This window comes from Sus scrofa, chromosome 4 (assembly GCF_000003025.6).
Source record: "Sus scrofa isolate TJ Tabasco breed Duroc chromosome 4, Sscrofa11.1, whole genome shotgun sequence".
Lineage (NCBI taxonomy): Eukaryota > Metazoa > Chordata > Mammalia > Artiodactyla > Suidae > Sus > Sus scrofa.
In genome coordinates, this window is record NC_010446.5 from 7,151,642 (window position 1) to 7,167,858 (window position 16,217).

Sequence of the window (16,217 nt, forward strand, 5' to 3'; positions counted from 1 at the left end):
TGGAGACTCATCACATGATGCTAACCTGGCCATCAGGCGGGAATTTCCCTCCTCGGGAGTGAATGGCCGGGGTCAGAGGGCCAGGTCAGGACCGTCGCCAGTGGCCAGGCAGAGGGGGAGAGCAGGCAGCTGCCCTGATGATACGGATTCCAGTCGTTTGAGATGATGCGCAGAGAACCCCAAGCTTAAGTTGCTTTAGAATTCTGAAGCCCACGGGCTCGAGCGTCGAGACGTCCTCGGGAGTTTTGCCCGCATCCTGTGATTTATCTGGCATCTGCTCACTGGCCACCTGCTGTGGTGTCTGCGCTCAGGGAAGGCCAGCTGTGCCCTGTAACATCATAGCTGGGGCTGCTCAGGGGTTCTGTTTTGAGAGGCAGTCCTGTGTCACCAGGTTTGGATTCAGAACAGTGGGGCCGGAGCCCTGGTTTTGAGACCCAGAGGCCCAAGGTGTGTCTCTTCCATTTTTGCCAGTGTAGGGCCTCATCTATAAAATGGGGATAATGCCATCACAGGATGTCTCCTCGCAGGGTGGTTGGCATTGTGAGATGTTCTTACCAACACGTCCGCTGGGCCGTGCCACATGCGGTAGTCCTGCTGGCCAAGAGGGCGCGTCCCAGAGAAGGCACCACCCAAGGATGGCCTCTGCTAAGGGCTGCGTTGTGTTCCGTGACCTTCACCGCCCATGAATGCCCTTAATGGTTTTCCGTTTGCTTCTTCCCGGTCAGGTGACCGACTGGACCCCACGGCGGTAAACATCCTCCAGCAGATCATCGAGCTGGGCACTGAGACCCACGATGCCACGGCTGTCGCCTCGGTGGTTGCCATGGCGCCAGGGACGGTGACTGTCGTGAAGCAGGTAGGACCCTCCACCCACTGGCACTGTCGCCTCGCACGGCCCCCCTCACCCCGCCGCCGCCTTAGCGTTTCAGGGCTTTGCCTTGCCCGAGGTGGAATTTGGAATGGAATCAGTGTGGTCTCCTGCATTTTCTTATTTTCCCGCCATCGATCACGGGATTGTATCTGCAGTGGCTCCGTATGTGTTGGGGAGGTGTGTTACAGGGGAAAATGTATAGTACATTTCGAAAGGTTCTGGAAACTTTATTCATTTCCTTTCAAAGAAAGGAGTCCCCGGGTGAAACGAGCATGATGTGGACACTTCGGGACATATTTAGGGTCACATGCAGCCTCGGTGCCTGAGGCCTGAGTCAGTGGGGCCAGTGGGGTCTGTGGGGACAGCCAGGAAAACAGGAAGGTTTCCCCGAGGACTGGCCTTTGAAAATATTACATCCTGCTCGATGGACTCGGCGCGGGGTCACTGCTCCAAACTGATAGGGGGACGAAGGCCAGTGTTGGCTAAAGGCCACTCTAGCAATTGTTACACTCTTTGGCTCGTTCCCTCCCCTTCCAACCTCGGTAGAGACCCGACCATCTGTTGGGACGCAGTGTGAGAGACAGACACCGCCTCCTTTTTCTCTCTGTACCTCTCGCTCTACTATCTCCTGCTGCACCGTCTGAAAGATTTAAGCCGATTTACACAAATACTTAAAAAACAAAGCAAAACAATAGTAAGCATGTCAGAGCCAGGGCAGACCTAGGGTGGATAATTTAGAATCAAAGTTCAAGTTCATGGAGAAGGTCGGCTGCAGACCGTGGAGTTTCATACGGTTACCCGTTCTTTAGTGAGTCGCTCGGGAAGTGTTTAGTCAGTGTCCGCAGTGTCCTTGATGCTGGGCTCCCAGAGAGAACCACCATTTGCCGTCAGAGTGGTTACTCTGGGAGTTCCCGGCTGGCCTAGCAGTTAAGGATCCAGCATTGTCACTGCAGCAGCCCCATCCCTGGCCCGAGAACTTCCACTCACCATGGGGGTGGCCAAAAAAAAAAAAAAAAAAAAATGGTGCCTCTAGTGGGGAAAAGATGAAATAAGTGAAACATAGAGACGTCAGATGTGAACCCAAGCAGTGGAGCAAGTGAAAGGGAGCGGGGAGGGGGCGTGGGCCGGGGACGGGGGGCCATTTTCTAAAGGGTCAGGGCGGAACTTCGGCATCTGAGCAGAGACCCGGGAGAGGTATGTGTCACTGGACTGAGCCAGGTCCATTCGTTTGGTACTAAATTTGATAGTAAAAAACCAGGAAGGAAACGTGAAACTGTCAACAGCGAAAGAGGTGAGATTCTCTTGACAGGTAACAAACAAAGGTATTTCTTAACTCGGTTCTCACTCCCTGAGTGAGGTGTCGTCAGGACCCTGCCTTGAATGAATCAGCAGACCTCCCAGTGCCGCCTCCGTGACAGTCCCCAGGCGTGCCTGGGGCCCAAGGCAAGGTGTGACATTCGAGCTCAGGGATTCTCTGGAGGATTAGTGCGTTCTGGCTCTCTCTGGGCTTCTGGATCTGCAGACAGGATGTAGCATGTTTCGGTGAATGTCTGGACCGCATGTCCTGGAAACCCTCCCCACTAGGAAGCTTTCTGTCCCTGAGACCCTGGACAGAAGTTGGCAGGAGAGGGTTGATATTTCAGTCTGCAAGGCCTGGGCTCCTGCATTGGTTGGGAACAGATTCAAACGCCTCTAGGCCAAACATTTTTTGGTCTTTCTTTGTATCTATTAGATCGCAGTCTTCACATTGTCTTGCCTTCTCTGAAAGTCCCCGTCTCCATCGTGGCAGGTGGAGTCCTGAGCTAGACCCTTGCATTCCAGGAAGGGTCCCCTCGGGCTGGTATCGGGAGAACTGTGGCTGTTTCATAGGTTCCAAATCCTCCTGGGATTGCAGGGAGGCGCCGCCAATTGTGGCTGTGTCTTCCCTCCAGGAACTAGATTGATTTGCTGCTACTTAGAGACATGATTTATTGTGCGTCGCAGGCGAGGCAGTGGTAACACAGGGCCACGGGTTTAGGATACAGCTTAGATGTGCTCCCAGGCATTAGGCTGACAGCATGACAAGGGATCAGGCAGATAAGCATCACCACAGCCAGTGTGAACAGGTAGGATGTGTCGCAGCAGCAAAAAATAGGGGCGCCCTTCAGTCTTTGGGCTTGTGGAAGACACAGGGCTAAGAGGCGGGTCAGCGTTGAACACAGCCTTGAGTGACTGCGTCTGGAAATGTTCCCCAAGAGCGTGTGTCTTAGCCGTGATGCTGTCTGCGCGCCTGGCCCCTGGTGCACGGAGGCTGTGGATCAGTGATGGACGGGAGGGTGGATGGACGGACAGGAGGGGTCAGATCCCCGTTCCTACAGCAAAGGCATTGCCCGTCAGGCTCTCCTAGGTGAGGGAGCCCCCTTCTCTTCAGCCGTCCCATCATTTACATTTAAATAGTCGTTTTTATTAGAGAAGGAAGTCAGTGTCAATTCTTTTCTTTGAACTAGACTCTGGTTTAGCATTTTCAGTAGAGAACATCTGTCTGAAGAGGGTGCTTTAGCCACTCAAATGTGAGCTCTAGCGCACCTGTCGGGAAGCGGAAGGGCCCCCTCACCCTGCAGGGACCCCTGGTGTCGGGGACTCTGCCTTTGTCCGACTCGAGATCTTACAAGCAGTAGTTGCTCAGTAAATGCTGAAGTAGGTGTGAGTACGCTGTGGGTTTCACGTTTTGAATCTTTATTTATAGCCTCTAGAAAAAATAGCAAGGACCCATTGTCTCAAAGTACCTACTGTATGTTGCAGAAAAAAATGCTTTTAAATTACTATTGGGTAGCACTTCTTGATATCTTTTAGAAGTTTCCTCTTGTATATGAATCTCTTTCAAAGGGCCAAAAATAAATTCTAGGTTGTACATGAATTTATTCTAGATGTTTAAAAATTTCAAGATTTCTCTCCCATGTAAAAAATAATTATATGCTCTGTTTATAATTTTTTATGATGTATTAACATAAATTGAAAAGAACCTCACACGAGCCATTGATTTCATGGTTTAAATCACTCTTTGCTGTTCTTCTAGACTAAAATTTATCTTAGAGACTGAAAGTGACATTTTACTAGAAATTTCCAGCATCCATCTAGCAGACTTTCATGCCGCAGCCACTATGTGTTCAGAGTTTGTTTCCGATTGCAGTTGCAACAAATCATCACAAACTCGGTGGCTTAAAACAACAAAATTTATGACCTTACAATTCTGGAGGTCAGAAGTCTGAAATGGGTTTCGCTGGGCGAAAATCAAGGTCGACAGCTGCTATACTTCTGGAAGGATTCCTTTTTGGCCTTTTCCGCCCAGGGGCCACCCAGCATTCCTGGACTGTGGTTCCCTCCCTCCATCTCCAAAGCCAGCAGAGGCAGGCCGAGCTCTGTCCCATCCTGTCCCTCTGACCCCTGCTTCTGGGGTTGCATCGCCCTCTCTGAGTCTCACCCACCTCCTCCTCCCTGGAAGGACTGCGTGCCTGTACGGGGCCCACCTGGACGATGCAGGATACGCTCCCCGTCTCAAGGTCTTCCACTCAATCGCATCGGCTAGAGTCCACGGTGCACGCGTGTGTAAGTGTAAAATAAGAAATTATCTCACTGATGGAGGTTGACAAGCTGACAAATCCCAGGGTCTGTAGTCAGCGAGTTATAGACTCAAGAGCCGATGGTGTCGGCCTGAGAACCAGGACAGCTGACAGTGTAAATTCCAGTCTGAGAGCCGGCAGGCCTGAAATGCAGGCAAAGCTGGTATTCCCATTAGCGTCCAAGAGCAGGAAAAAACCCCGTGTCCCCTCTCAAAGGCAGTCAGGCAGGAGGAACTCCCTCTCGGAGAGTCAGGCCTTCACCTGTTTGGATGAGGCCCACCCACACTAGGAAGGGCAGTCTGCTTTCCTTAGTCTGTTCATGTAAATTCGCATCTCTTTGGAGAAATGTCTACTTAGATCTTCTGACCATTTTTTGATCAGTTTTTTTTTTTTCATGTAAAGCTGTATGAGAGTTTTGTATATTTTGGGAAAAGACTCTGAAAGAGAATGGGTGTAAGTATATATGTAACTGGTTCACTTTGCTGTATATCCGAAGTTAACACAACATTGTTAAGTCAACTGTACCCCAATACAATTTTTTAAAATGTTTATCTCATGCAGAAACACCCTCACAGAAACAGCCAGAGTAACGTTTGACCAAATATCTGGGTGCCCCGTGGTGCAGTCAGGTTGGCACATGAGATTAGCCCTCACACCCATCCATGTAGTGCATTTCAGAGTGTTCAGGTCTCTTTGCCAGTGGAAGGTTATTGTGAGTCCAGGTTATTGTTTACTGAGATCCTCAGTTGTCATAGAGACGGCTTTAAGTCCCAGATTTCAGGATGATTGACAGCTTCTAGAAAGCGTGCGTGCCGTGGTGCAGTTGACGTTTCCATTCAAAGTTTAGGGCTGAGCGCCACCTTGCAGGTCGTTGAGAGAAGAGGCGACCCCCAGGGTTGTCCACTTTCACCCCCAGGTCAGGAGCAACCCAAGGGTTCTTGCTCCGCGTCCCGTGGCGTTTGGTAGTGACTGTACTCAGCCATACTCTGTCTCTCTGCCCCCGGTCCTGAGTCTCTGCAGTGCCTCCTAGAATTGCCACTCTCTGTGCATTGTTTTCCCTCCCTGAGCTGGATGTTTCCCAGCTGTCAGCGGGTGCGCCTGAGGCGGGGAACACCAGGGAGGAGCAAATAAGACCCCCCGGAGCTGCAGGCGCCCTGCCCGCTTCGCCCACGCCGCCCCCGGCCTGGCAGGGCACTGAATTATGCTGCCGTCATCTTGTTAAACATCCCAAGTGTTCTTCCCACGCGCTCCAACTGCGTGTTAAGAACAAAAGCAAAAATCCAAGCCCCCAACAGAGGTTCCAGCGTTGTCAAAAACAACCCACCTCTCCGGCTGCTTCTTCTCTGGGAAGGTCCCCTGGGGTGGCTGGCGCTGGGGGCGAGGTCAGGACGCGAGGTCTGGAGGAGAGGAACTCGTAGGGTCTCCTTCTTGGGCGCAGCAGGCAGCGCACAGTCAGAGGCAATTTCGGTGGCAGTTCTTGCTGGAAGACACATGTTGGTTGGCAGCCAGCGCTGGAATATTGCTGTTTGTCATTTTCAGTTCGTGATTTTTGTGAGGAAATGCAATCCACTGCTATGGCCAACCACGTACATCACTTGCCTGTTTGCAGGGAAACTCGGGTCCAGCCTGTCCTGTTTTTAATTCAAGGCCCTGAGTAACGTGGTCCCGGAAACTCCTCCACGGTGTCTGTCTGTGTGGGGGCATATGATGGGGAGAAGCCGGCTGTGGCTCGAGGGACTCCGCCCGGGCAGCCTGGCCTGGGGGAGCCTCGCTCCTTGTGACACTCCCCCCCACCACACACACACAAGGGGAGCCCAGAAGGAGCCTCCTGCTCCTCTGGGGGGCAGGGGGAATGTTGAACATCTCGTAAGTCCTGTGGCAAAATCATGGGTTGAGGGACCTGGAAGGTGACTTTGGTGAGGATACAAATCTGTTTTCACTATTATTTAAAAAGTCACTCCAGTTCCCACTGGGGCCCAGCAGGTTAAGAACCCGACTAAGTATCCGTGAGGATTCGGGTTTGATCCCTGGCTCCGCTCAGTGGTTAAGGATCCCACGTTGCTGTGAGCTGCGGCGTAGGTCGACAGTGTGGCTCGGCTCCCGTGTTGCTGTGGCTGGGGCGCAGGCGGGCAGCTGCAGCTCCAGTTCAGTCCCTCGCCTGGGAACTTCCACATGCCTCAGGTGTGGCCATAAAAAGGAAAAATAAATAAATAAAAACCATCACTCCATTCCATTAATTTGATAGTTTAACTACACAGCAAGAGACCTGAATCATGCCAAAGAATGATGGTTCACGCCAGATACTCTTGTGACCCCTGACCATCACAGAAATTCTGGGCGCCCGCAGTGCCGTCCAGCGGGACTGAGTTGAGATCGTTCCCCCAAGCAGCCGCCCCGTTTGGTTCTCCCTAAGCGCCAGTGACGGCGCGTTCAGCAGTGTCCTTCTCCTGTTCCCGCAGCGGCGCTGCTGGAGTCACACTGTACGCAGACCTCCCCCTGACCTCACCGAAAGCACGGAAATCCAGACAGACACCCGTTCTTTGCTCTGTGTTCACGTCTCCCCCTCAGAACCTCATCTGTCTTCAGATCAGTCGCCTGCGTGGGGACATGGTGGTGGCAAACTTTATTCTCGTCCACCGTAACACCACGCCGGCATCTTCAGCTGTCTCCTCTATTTGGTCTGCGTTCCCGCTGTAGTGGTTTTGCCAGCCTTGCACTTCATCTGAGGAACCTTTCCTAAACCAGGCAACACGCACGTCGTGTTGAAAGCACTGAGAGTAACTGCCTGTGTTTTCTGCCCGTCCTCGTTGTGCGGTGGGAAGGTCAGCCCTCACTCCGTGCTCACCGACTCCCTGGTGTAATGATGGTCGTGACGGACCCGTGCCTTTGGGAGCCCCAGCCCAGGAACCACACGTCTCTCTCGGGTGCGTATTGCAGGACCGAGGAGGGCACTGGCGTGCCTGTGCTTCCAGACCCTCAGATGATCTAGTTCTGGATTCTCTGTTCGTGGAAGAGATGCCTGCAGTCCAGATAGATGTCTTTTATCTTTTAGTTCCCAGGGCTTTTGATCGTTAGGTAAATACCGAAGTCTCACCAACCCCTTTCTCTCTTTTCGTAGCCCTTCCCTCTGTTGTAGAACTTCCCGTGAGGAACAGTTTCCTCCCTCCCTCCCTCCCTTCCTTGCTTCCGCACCTGCAGCATATGGAAGTTCCCAGGCCAGGGGTCGAATCAGAGCCGCAGCCGCCAGCCTCCGCCGCAGCCATGACGACGCCAGATCTAAGGTGCGTCTGTGATCTACACCGCAGCTCACGGCAATGCCGAATCCTTAACCCACTGAGCGAGGCCAGGGATCGAACCGTTGTCCTCACAGATACTGTGTAGGGTTCCTAACCTGTTGAGTTACAGCGGAAACTCCGAGACCCATTTTCAACTGAAGTTCGGCTGCTGCCTGAAGAGCTGGTGGTACAATTTATTTGATCCCGGGCCTCCGCCAGCATTCATTACATCAAGCTTCTGATTACACACACAGGTGGCCTCTTCAAATATTTGCATACTTCAGGTTCCTTACAGAGCACCTGGGCATAGACATGGAGACAGTTCATTCGGGCCTGGAGGATGGGTTACTCTCTCTGTCACCTGATGCCACCTCTTGTCCTCTGTGAGCTTCCTTAGTTCACCCTGAGTCATCTGAATCTTTTCTTCTTTGTCTTAAATACAGCCTCCTTCGGAGCTTTCTGTTTCTGGTGTGATTTCTGACAGCTGATTTTCAGAACTGCTTCCTTTCATGGCTCTGTTATTACATGCTGAGCCCTCTTATTCCATAGCAGTGACGGAAAATGCCATTTCTTTGTGAACTTTTAAAAGTTAAGTTCCATGATACATCTGTGGCCACGTGCGAAATTGTCTGGAAAAAAAAAAATAGAGAACAAAGGCTCTTCCCCTGTCCCATTCTGACTCTCCTGTTCATAGAAAGCGTCTGGAGCTGCTGTGAAGGTGTTGGTCTCTTGAACTCAGCTTCTCTTTTCCTCTTCCTAAGACTTGATTTTTCCCATTATGCCCCACGAAGCCACAGCTTGGTCGGTGTGATTTGCAGAACCCTGCAGTATTTTAGTTATAATATTGTTGCGTCTGTTTCTATTCGCTCGAGTGCTTGTTTCCTGATCCGTGTCTTTAGCCAAGGCAGGTGGGTTTTAGGTACCTCCCTGCTCTCTGCAGCTTTGCCTTGCCGCCTGAGATCACTCAGTCGGCTTCAGGTTAGGGGCAAAGGCCGGGCTGTGACAGTCGTAATTGGAGAAGCCGGAGCTCCCATTCCCCTCCCCGTGGGTCTGGTCCAGCCGTCCTGGGGCTTGGCCCAGGGCAGTGCTGCTGCGGGCTGCTCTTGCTTTTCACTCCACGGGGGCAGTAGCCTCCATCCTCTAAACAAGGCCTCTGGTCCCCACACCCCTCCCCCCACCTCCTCTCCATCCGTTTCCCTGTGGAGCACACGCATGCTCTTCTTTGCTCCAGCTGCTCAGGGCCTGTCTCCTCCGCCCCTCAGCCCGGCATCTGATCTGTCAGCAAGCTCCCTCCCTGCTGTGGCTGCTCCCTTCCCAACGTACTTTAAATAGCCCCTTTGTCCCAAGGCTGCCGCCTCCAACAAGCCCTTACTATGCAAAAATGTGGTCCCTGGGCCAGCGGCATCAGCATGGGGAGCTGGTTAGAAATGCAGAGTGTTCGGTTTCCCCCAGACGTGCTGAGTCAGACTCGGCATCTCACCGTCGCCCCTGGTCCCAGCGACTCCCGTGCGCAGCTCTGTCTAAGCCGCCAGCCCCCTCCCTGGTCACAGCCTTGCTCTTCACCTGTCTCCTTACTTCCTTTCCTGCTGCTCTAAGCTCAGTTTGCAGACAGAGCCATCTTTTCAAAGTGGGAATCAGAGGCTGGTGTCCCTCACTGAAAACCCCCCAGGAGCCTGAAGAACGGGCCCTGGGCCTGGCCTCCCAGCCCCCAGCAGCCTGGTTCTCCCCGCATCTCCTGGCCCTTTACGCAGCAGCTCTCGGGGCTGCTCTGCACCCACCTCCGGGCCTCCACACTGAGGCGCCCCGGGCTCTGCAGGGCCGACCTCTGGCCGTCCAGGGCTTGGCCTCCGTGCGGCCCTCGCAGCAAGCCCTTGCCCCACACCAGGCCGGTTCCCTGGAGCCTGTGTCTGGGACGGGCCCTCACTCCCCTGACTGTGTTGTTGGATGACGTGGTTGACCTCGAGCCCGGGTGTGAGCTGGGTCTGGATCTCCTCCCTGAGCCCTTGAAGGCAGAGAACTCCCTCGCCTGGTGGGAGACGTCAGCCAGATCAGAAGCGGGAGGATTTGTGTTTTGGGGCTGCCTCGGTGGTACTTTCATAGGCGGTGCAGGAAAGCGAACGCGGTCAGGGAGTGCGGGTCAGGAGCGCCCTCTGCTCACACCCCACGTGCCCGCCCTGGTGCAAGTGGAGGCCTGGAGGCCTTAACAGGAGCCCCAAGTCCACCCTCCTGAAAAACCAGAGAAGTGGGTGGTGGCCCAGCCACCCCCTGAGAGAAGAGTGCTCTGCCCACGGTGACTTAGGAGCGGAGGGCCCGAGAGGAGCGGCTTCTAGAGGAACACAGACACTCAGAGAGGGAGCCCCTCTGTTGGCCTGGGACTGTCCGGGTTCCACCCCTTGCCTGTCACTTAATAGCGTGTGACCTGGAACAAAGCACTTCTCCTCTTTGAACTTCTGTTTTCTCATCTGTAAAATGGGAAAATAATAGAACCTGTCCCAGTAATTGCATAATTTGTAATTATGCAAATGAAGCAGTTGGTGGCATGCCTGACACTGGCTAAGTCTTGGGGAAATCTTAGCTCCTGTCCTAGGAGTGACAAGCTCCTTCACCGCCTGTGCTTGTAGGATCCAGCCGTAAGTGTTTTTGCTTCTGGAAGCTTCTGCCCCTCAGGCAGTACCCACAGAGCCACCCAGGCCCGTGCTTGGCAGTAGGAGTCCCAGCTTGGATGCAGCACCGCCTGCTGCCCAGGAGGGGCTGTCCTTGGTCCAGGCAGGCCAGTGCCTCCTTGCATTATGTAAACTGACATGTTTGTGGCGGGAGACAGTCTGACCCTTACCACGTGCAGATGCTACGGCATCCTGGTCACCGCTCTGGAGGGGCTGATGGAGGAGAGCTGGTGCTGAGCGTGTCATTGTGGCCATTTGCCGGGAGTTGGGTGAGGGGCTCCCAGCCAGAAGGGGCTCCAGAGGGGAGAACCGCCAGAGAGAGGCAGGGTCAGTGGCTCCTCCTCCTCGGAGGCAGGGAGTGACAAGGAGACCCGGGCGTGTGGACTTGATGAGCAGGAAGTGGTGTCCACGCGGAGGCTCCATGCAGCGGCTTAGGCTGCGTGGGTCAGCGCCCAGGGTGGGTGTCAAAGCTGCAGTGGTGCTCCAGGTAAGACGGTGCAGTTACCGGTTCTGTTCTTAGACCTACTTTGCCTCGAAGGAACTGACCTGGGTGAGTTTGAGAAGTGATCGCTTTACTGTTTGGTCAGGATTGCTGTTCTTTGAACAGAACATGGACTGCTCCGGCCCTGGCAGTCCAGTCAGCTTTCTCCCTTGAGAGGGCGGCGGCCTTTTTTTTTGTCTCTTTAGGGCCGCACCCATTTGGAAGTTCCCAGGCTAGGGGTGGAATCAGAGCTGTAGCTGTCAGCCTGCGCCACAGCCACAGCAGCCCGGGATCTGTGGGTTACATCTGTGACCTACACCACAGCTCATGACAACTCGGGATCCTTTAACCCACTGAGTGAGGCCAGGGATCGAACCCGAGTCCTCATGGATCCTAGTCGGGTTCCATGATGGGAACTCCACCATGCAAGCCTTTTCAGCCTCATCCTCTGATGGGCTTAGGGCCATAGGAGGCACATCTCTTCTGTTTCCGGGCCCCTCTGTCACAGCAGAGAGAGTTGGCCCTGCCCATCCCCCATAGGCCAGGGCCCCGTGGACAAGGACACTCTGGGGCCTTAGCACCAGGGGGCCGAGTGTTGGCCAGCAGGACCCTGCAGCGTCTCCGATGGCCAGGAGGTGCGTGTGGGGACTGGTGGTGACTGTTTTTAGCCAGCAGTCTTTACAACCCAGGCTTTGGACTGTTTATGGGTCCTTATTTTCAGAGAAGAAAAAGTATCTGCTGTCTCCTAACAACCAAGAGAAAAACAGGGTGGAGGGAGGCCTCAGGCCATGTTCTCCTGAGGATGCCTGGCCCTGCCTGCTTCCCGTGCAGTCCTTTTCTCTTATTTTAAAAAGGCTTTAAATCTTCATTGATGTACAGAATGGCTTCTTCCTGCCCACGAATATCTTTTGATGTTGCCACAAGCTTCTCGCACGTGTATTTCCCCCCTTTTGGGGTCCTGTGTGTATGTAGAGTCTTAGAGTTGGGAATTTACGACGCTTTTTTACAAACCACATTCCTTTATGCCTTTTTTCCTCTATCAATTCAGGATAGTATTTACCACGTTGCTTTTGTTTGTGACCTATGCAAGGACACAGCTGACCCAGGGCTGTGAAGGTAAATGTGCCTGCTTATTGGCCTTGCTAAATGGGCCTGCAGTCCCTTTGGAGGTTGCTGGAGGAAGCCCTCACTTGGTTATAAAATAAGCAGTGAGTGAAACCCTAATTGCTGGGGAAAAAAACCAAGCCTCCTACCCCAGAGCTTAAACACAAACAGGAGCGTATTTTACCTGAAAGGATCAACTGATTGATCAACAATCAACTGTTGATCCTTTTTCATCCCTGCCATCCAGTCGTGGTGTCTGGGTTTTCGTCTGGGACCCTCTGCTTCTTGCCGTGTCACGGAATCTGAGAATGTCTGCAGCGGAAGGGACCTTAGATGTTAGCATTTTTCTGATACCCGGGAACCCTACAGTGTTCAGGACCAGGGTCAGCTCCTTCAGGACCCACCCCCTGCACCCCTGCTGCCTGCTCCCTGCTCACCCCAGGGGGCCAGGGGGTGGTGGTATCCCGTCCTCCCCCCAACCCCACCCCGACTAGACTGCAGGCCCATTCAAGGAGCGTGTGGGGCCCACGGTTCTGTTTGCAGCCTCCAGCAGCATGTCTGACACACATTCGATTCTCAGCGGAACAGGAGAGAGCCAGTAGGGTGTCTGCAGTGCCTGGGGACTCCGCAGGTGACAAGTGGGGGGGGGGTTGTCAGGTGGCTTATTCCGTAAATGGCTCGCCATTCAGAGGTGTCCGGACAGAGGCCGCTGTGTGTGAGAGCAGGTGCTGACGCAGCTGCATAGCCCTGCTCCCCCCAGGCAGCCCCAGCCCTGCAGGTCTGCTCCTGGCATTCACGCTTTCTCTCCGTCTCCTGGTTCCTCGGTCCATCTGGGCCCTGGTGACCTCCACCCGCCCAGCTGTTTGTTGTGACCATCAAGTGCTGCTCCGTAGAGCCTGGTTACATGTGAGGACCCGGCAGGCAGCATTTTATGCGGCAAGGACCCTTCAAAATGCGATCTGTCTTCCAGAGACAATTGGCCTTGATCTGATCCAGTGCCTGCAGCTGCCTCCTGCAGGGTTTTCTGCGTTCACTCTCCGCAGCACTTTCTTTCCTGCTGGGGCGAAACTGGAGGCAGTCCTGGCCTGGGACCTTGTCCTCTCTAGAGGTGTGGGCTGTACGCCTGCCCGCCTCTCACCTCCCCACGCACAGGCCGCTCTGGAGAGCTCAGTTCCTCTGCGGCTTTTAAAGGCGCCCGCCTGGGGCCTGTGCTGGTGACTGTGCTGTGCTGCGGAGGGCGAACGCTTTCTTGGCCAAAACGCCCTGTGGCGTTTGGAGGAAGCAACTCTGCATGTTCCTCCTTCTCCCGTTTTCTTTTTTTTTTTTTCTTTTACCTTTTACTTCATTTCCCTCAATGATTAAAGGACTATTAATCCTTTAATCCTAAAGGACTATTAATCCTACATTATTTTAAGAATTTAGGTAACAGAAAAAGCAGAAAGAAGAAAAAAGGGCCCTTGTTTGCACAGCATGTAGGTGCCCATGGCAGCTGCTGACCCCTCTCCGTGCAGGCAGGGGCCAGACGCTGTCTGTTCAGGAGGGTGTTGCCAGACACTGCCCTCTGCCAGGCCACATCGTCAATGCTGGAAATAAAGTGCCAAAAACATGGCCCAGGCCTTTGCCTTCCTGAAGCTCAGCGATCGATGAGTGCGTGATGGGATTTCCAGGGGTGACAGAGCAGGGGAGGCCGGAATGTGTCCAAGGCCACTGCTTCTGCGGGAGGAAGGGGGGCACTGCGCTGTCCTGTTGGACATGGTGACATTGGAGCAGGAACCTGAAGGGAATGAGGGAGGGGCACAGTGACAACCTGGGGATGGGCTTTGAGCAGGGGAGTCACGCAAGGAGCCCTGAGCAGGACAAGCTCCCTGGGTCGGGAGGGGACCCAGGAGGCTGAGAGGGCGCTGGGCTCTGGGGGCTCCAGGCACACAGGGTCTGGCTGGACATGGACACCGAGGGGCTGTACCAAGCGTGGGGACACAGGACAGCATGTGAGGGCGTGTGCTGCCTTCTTTTCACTTCTTTAAACAGCACCTTTTCCTCACTCATCACAGAGTTTGTGGGGCGGGTGCTGGGCGCCGAGCACCAAGTCTTAAATGACACGCCCCTCTCCGTGCGTTTGGGCGGGAATGCAGGCCAACCCTGTTCACCTGCCGACTGTCCCTTTTGCGCTGTCACTGGGGAGCACCCGCGGCCTCAGGCATAGGGGACCTGAACAAGGCCAGGGGCCCTGGCCCTGGGTCTGTATGGCACTGTCCCCTTCAGTGCCGTGAGAGGCCCAGAGGTGGTGGCCACCCTCTGTGACCGCTTGCATTTGGGGAGACACAGGCCTCTAGGGGGCCTCTCGCCATGGTCATTGGCTGTCCCTGTCACCAGTGCCGTTTCTCTGTGGCACCTGCGTGGCCGGCTGTGCTCGTCTTGTGGCCTGTGAGCAAGGTTGGCACATTTCTTAGGAGACTTCCACTCCGCGCTCTATGCCCTGATGCGTTCAGGAAGCAGGGTCCGCTGTGTCTGTGCCAGCTGTCACCAGGCTCCGAGTGATGGGGTCCTCTGAGACGAGAGGACCCGGGGCCACCTTCTCCAGGGACGGGTCCTAGGCGGGGCTTCAGGCAGATGGAGCAGTCAGGGCAGAAGTTCAGGGCCAGAGACAGCATGCCTTTGTCCAGAAACTAAGCTGAGCGCGGAGGGAGGGGGCGGGAGGCGCCCATCTCTCCCTCTGGGGGGGCGTGGGCTCCACCCCAGGGGTCACGGGAGGTCACTGCGATTTAAACAGAGCCAATAAGAAAGACTGAGGCCTTGGAGGGCCCTGCTCGGCTTCACATTCCAGAATCTTCTGTCACTAGCGGTGGGGTCCCATGAACGCTCTGAGCCCTGGCTTCTCAAAAAGACCGGCTGCCGTCCTCCCTGCCCGCCCTCTTCATGGGGCTGCGGGTGAGTTAGACGCCATGAGGGACCTGAAATCACGCTGCGGACTGCAAAGGGCCTTCCTGTTAAGGTCTCTGTGAGACGTGACGGTAACTCGAGGGAGGTGAGATGCCGACGGAGGGAGCGGCAGGGAGGAGAGAGGGGCGTAGACGGGGGCGCCCCGGCCAGGCCCTGAGCCCTGCCCGTGTGGGCCTCCTTGCCTTCTGCGAGGTGGTGGCCTTCACCACGCCGTCCTGCCTGCTCCCAGCCCACGGCCGATTGAGCAGGGGTAGGTCCCGAGGCCATTTCCCCGGAGCCACAGGCCAGCCCTGAGGAGCTAGGACTGCGGCCTCTCTGCTCGCCCCTGGCCTGCAGCCCAGACCCGCCCTTTCAAGGACATGAATGACAGCGGAGAGCGGGCCATCCCCATGACGCAGTTTAATAGAGGAACCGGGTTCAACATTCAAAAGTAGATTTGAGATGTGAAGGATGCCTCGGGGCAGAGAGGGCAGGGGGCAGCCCCCCCAAACATGAAGGGAGGGGGGTCCCCGTCCAGGAGGGGCTCATGAAACACTCTCCCAGGGCAGGTGGTCAGCAGCGTCCATCCCTGTGGGGCTGCGAGGCTGATGAGCGCCAGGGGCTCCGGGCAGCATCGGACCAGGGGTGCCGTGATGGCCGTTTTCATTCCAAAGACTATAAACCAAATAGACATTAAGCTGATACCATCCCAGTAGGTGTCATCCAGGTTTCTTTCCATCTTGGAGTCAACAGAAATTTAATTTGTCTTTTTTTTCATCATTTATGTGCTGGGAGCCAAGTTCAGATACCGAGCTAGCCTGGCTCAGAGCCGGCCTGCTGCGTGGGGGATGCCCAAGCCCCATCACGAGTGACGTCACAGGCGTCTGTTAAGGGCATTGGGCTGGTGAGGAGCGGGGCCTCTTTTAGGGACCAGAGGTCCCCCCACCCCCGCCCCCCTGCCCAAGCCTGTGGGGAACTCAGGGCCCCGGAGGTTCTTTGCAGTGTTTCGGAAGCTCTGGGGGAATACGGATGCACGCTTGGGCATTGAAGTTGAAAGGGTGCTGCTTTAAACACCCAGACAGCAGGAGAGCGGGAGTCTCCTCTGTGGCATTCAGCCCTCCGTCTTGGCCTCTGTCCTGGTACTTTGTCCTTGGATGTCTCTGGGCTGTGCTGATGTCCTGGGGAGGGGTCGCAGCTGGTGCGGTTTATGGCCCAGAAAAACCGGTGTTAGGGATTGAGCCAGAGGCTGCGAGGCCTGTTCGCAGGGTGAAGTGCAGTCAGAGGGAGGCCACCCCGGCTCTGCCT

General features: G+C 55.0%; 1 protein-coding gene across 3 annotated transcripts in view; it reads left to right on the top strand.

The window, feature by feature from the left end:
• ZFAT (zinc finger and AT-hook domain containing) overlaps positions 1–16,217 on the top strand; it is a 205,298-nt gene that overhangs the window by 181,950 nt on the left and 7,131 nt on the right. For all 3 annotated transcript variants that reach the window (XM_021088872.1, XM_021088873.1, XM_021088874.1), the window contains one exon: positions 726–856. In XM_021088872.1, coding sequence (XP_020944531.1) covers positions 726–856 — 131 coding nt within the window. The remainder of the gene's footprint in view (positions 1–725; positions 857–16,217) is intronic.